Genomic DNA, 1,919 nt, shown 5'->3' on the forward strand with positions numbered 1-1,919 from the left:
ACCCGGGTTTAGGTGCGTGCCGGGGGGAGAGCGGGGTTCGGTGCGAGGGAGGGTGGGAGAACGGGGTGCCAGCGAAGGCAGGAGGTGCTTGGTGTTGGGTGCATGTGGGTGCATGGGTTTCTGCCATTCCAGGTGACTTTCCTTTTGGTCCCTGCTCCTGTCTCTCAGCCCTGGGGACCTGGGTGACAGGGGCTTTTCCCAGGCAGGGGGTGGAGCTGTCTGATGCTCAGGGAGGGTGCAGTGTTGTCCCTCTGTCTCTGTCCTGCGGGTCCCAGCATCCCCAGCACCCCACTGACCCAAAGGGGCCCTGGGGAGGAGGAGGGCACTGGGAAAGCTGCTCGTCCTGCAGCCGGTGGGTTATTGTCCCAGCCCCTGAGCTGGGACAGTGCGCTCTGCCTGGTGAAACACTTGAGATTTGGTATCATTTTGAGCTCCTTTTTGTCTGATGAACTGAACACTGGTCCCTTGGGGTATGCTAATCTTTGAGCTGAAAGAGATCTGGGATTTTTTTGCTCTGGGGGTGGTTGCCTGTGTCCTGGGATCAGTTCCCTCGAAGGCAGCGGGGCTGTGGCAGTGCTGCCGTTGTGCTGCCCTGGGGATGTCACTGCTTTACCTGTGCTGCTGTCCCTGCTCCTCTGCCGTGCTGCCTTGCCCTGCGCTGGCCCCGCGCCCAGCTGCTGCAGCGGGGCTGCTCGTACCGGGCTCGCTTCTCAGAAGGCATCGCTTCCCACCTCCCGGGGCAGAAACACGCTCGCCCAGGACATGAGTGACTCTCTGACAAAGAGGCAGCTTCAGGGCAGCCCCTTCTTCACCTCTTTTGCTGCACAGCAGCTGCTGTGGTACCACCTGGGATGTGCGTGCGCTGGAGCATCGCGGTCCATTGCCAGCCGGTATCGCGGAGCATCGCAGCCCATCGCCAGCCAGTGCTCCCCGCGCTCTCCAGAGAGCAGAGCTGCCTCCGGCTGCCGTACCTGCTTTGCAGGGCTTTTGCAATCTGGGGTGGGTGCCAAAACTAATGAATCTAATTGCAGTCTAGATCCCTACGTCCACATCCCCTTACGGTTTCTGTTGTCTTCAGCATCCCCTGGAAATGGTCCCATTTCCAAAGGGGGTCAGGCAGACCCGTGCGCAGAGAGGAGGGAAGGAGAGAGGAGGATGCTTCTCTGGAGCTGTCTTGGAAAATCACCAGTGTGTTTGCCAGCTGCTGGCTCATGCCAGCCCAGTTTTGCCCGTCAGGCTGTGAGATGTCACATCCCAAACGTGGCATATGGAGCTTGGGCTCAAATTGTCTCTTTTCTGGCCTAAAGGATGAAAAACCCACTTGAACGGTGCAGAAAGCACACGAGCACTGCGTGGTTTTGTTTATTCACGTGGCTGATGGAGAGCAGCCAGCTCTGCCTGCCCCGTGCGCCTGTGTCCTGTCCCTCCCGGCTGCTGATGGGCATCCTGGGGACATTGTGGGTGGTGGCCTGTGGTTTCCTCTCCTAAGGTCCATGGTGGCTGTTCCCCGGGGTCCTGTCCTCACTCTTGTCCTCCCCCTGTCTTTCAGATGTCCTGCGGTAACCTGGTGCCCCACAGAAGGGCCTGCCTGCCTTAGCCAGCTCGTCCTCCCAGGCACCCCGTGGGCGATGGCCTCGACGACCCAGTGAGGGGTGAAAGGACAAGGACCAAGTCCCCCCGACACCGCCACGTCCCCCCCGGAGAGCCATGGAGGCCCCCCTGGATGTGCCCGTAGGGAACCTCATTGACTTTGATGCCGAAACGCCTGCCTGCATCCCCTCGGAGCCCTCTCCTCCCGCTGTCCCCAGCGGCAACGGGCACCTGGAGGATGCGGGGGACGTGGCCGGGGAGGAGAGCGATGCCACCGAGTCGGCGGACAGCGAGAACGACATGGGTGACTCTCCCAGGCGCTGGGGTGG

At 61.3% G+C, this 1,919-nt stretch overlaps 1 protein-coding gene across 1 annotated transcript in view; it reads left to right on the plus strand.

Annotated features, from left to right (window-relative positions):
• Positions 1-1,707: 1,707 nt before the first annotated feature.
• The window catches only part of KIAA0513 (KIAA0513 ortholog), a gene marked incomplete at its 3' end in the record, with an annotated part of 5,972 nt that continues 5,760 nt past the window's right edge, over positions 1,708-1,919 (plus strand). The window contains 1 exon segment of the mRNA XM_009582526.1: positions 1,708-1,915. Within this exon segment, the coding sequence (XP_009580821.1) occupies positions 1,708-1,915 (208 nt within the window).

This window comes from Fulmarus glacialis, unplaced genomic scaffold (assembly GCF_000690835.1).
Source record: "Fulmarus glacialis isolate BGI_N327 unplaced genomic scaffold, ASM69083v1 scaffold29917, whole genome shotgun sequence".
Lineage (NCBI taxonomy): Eukaryota > Metazoa > Chordata > Aves > Procellariiformes > Procellariidae > Fulmarus > Fulmarus glacialis.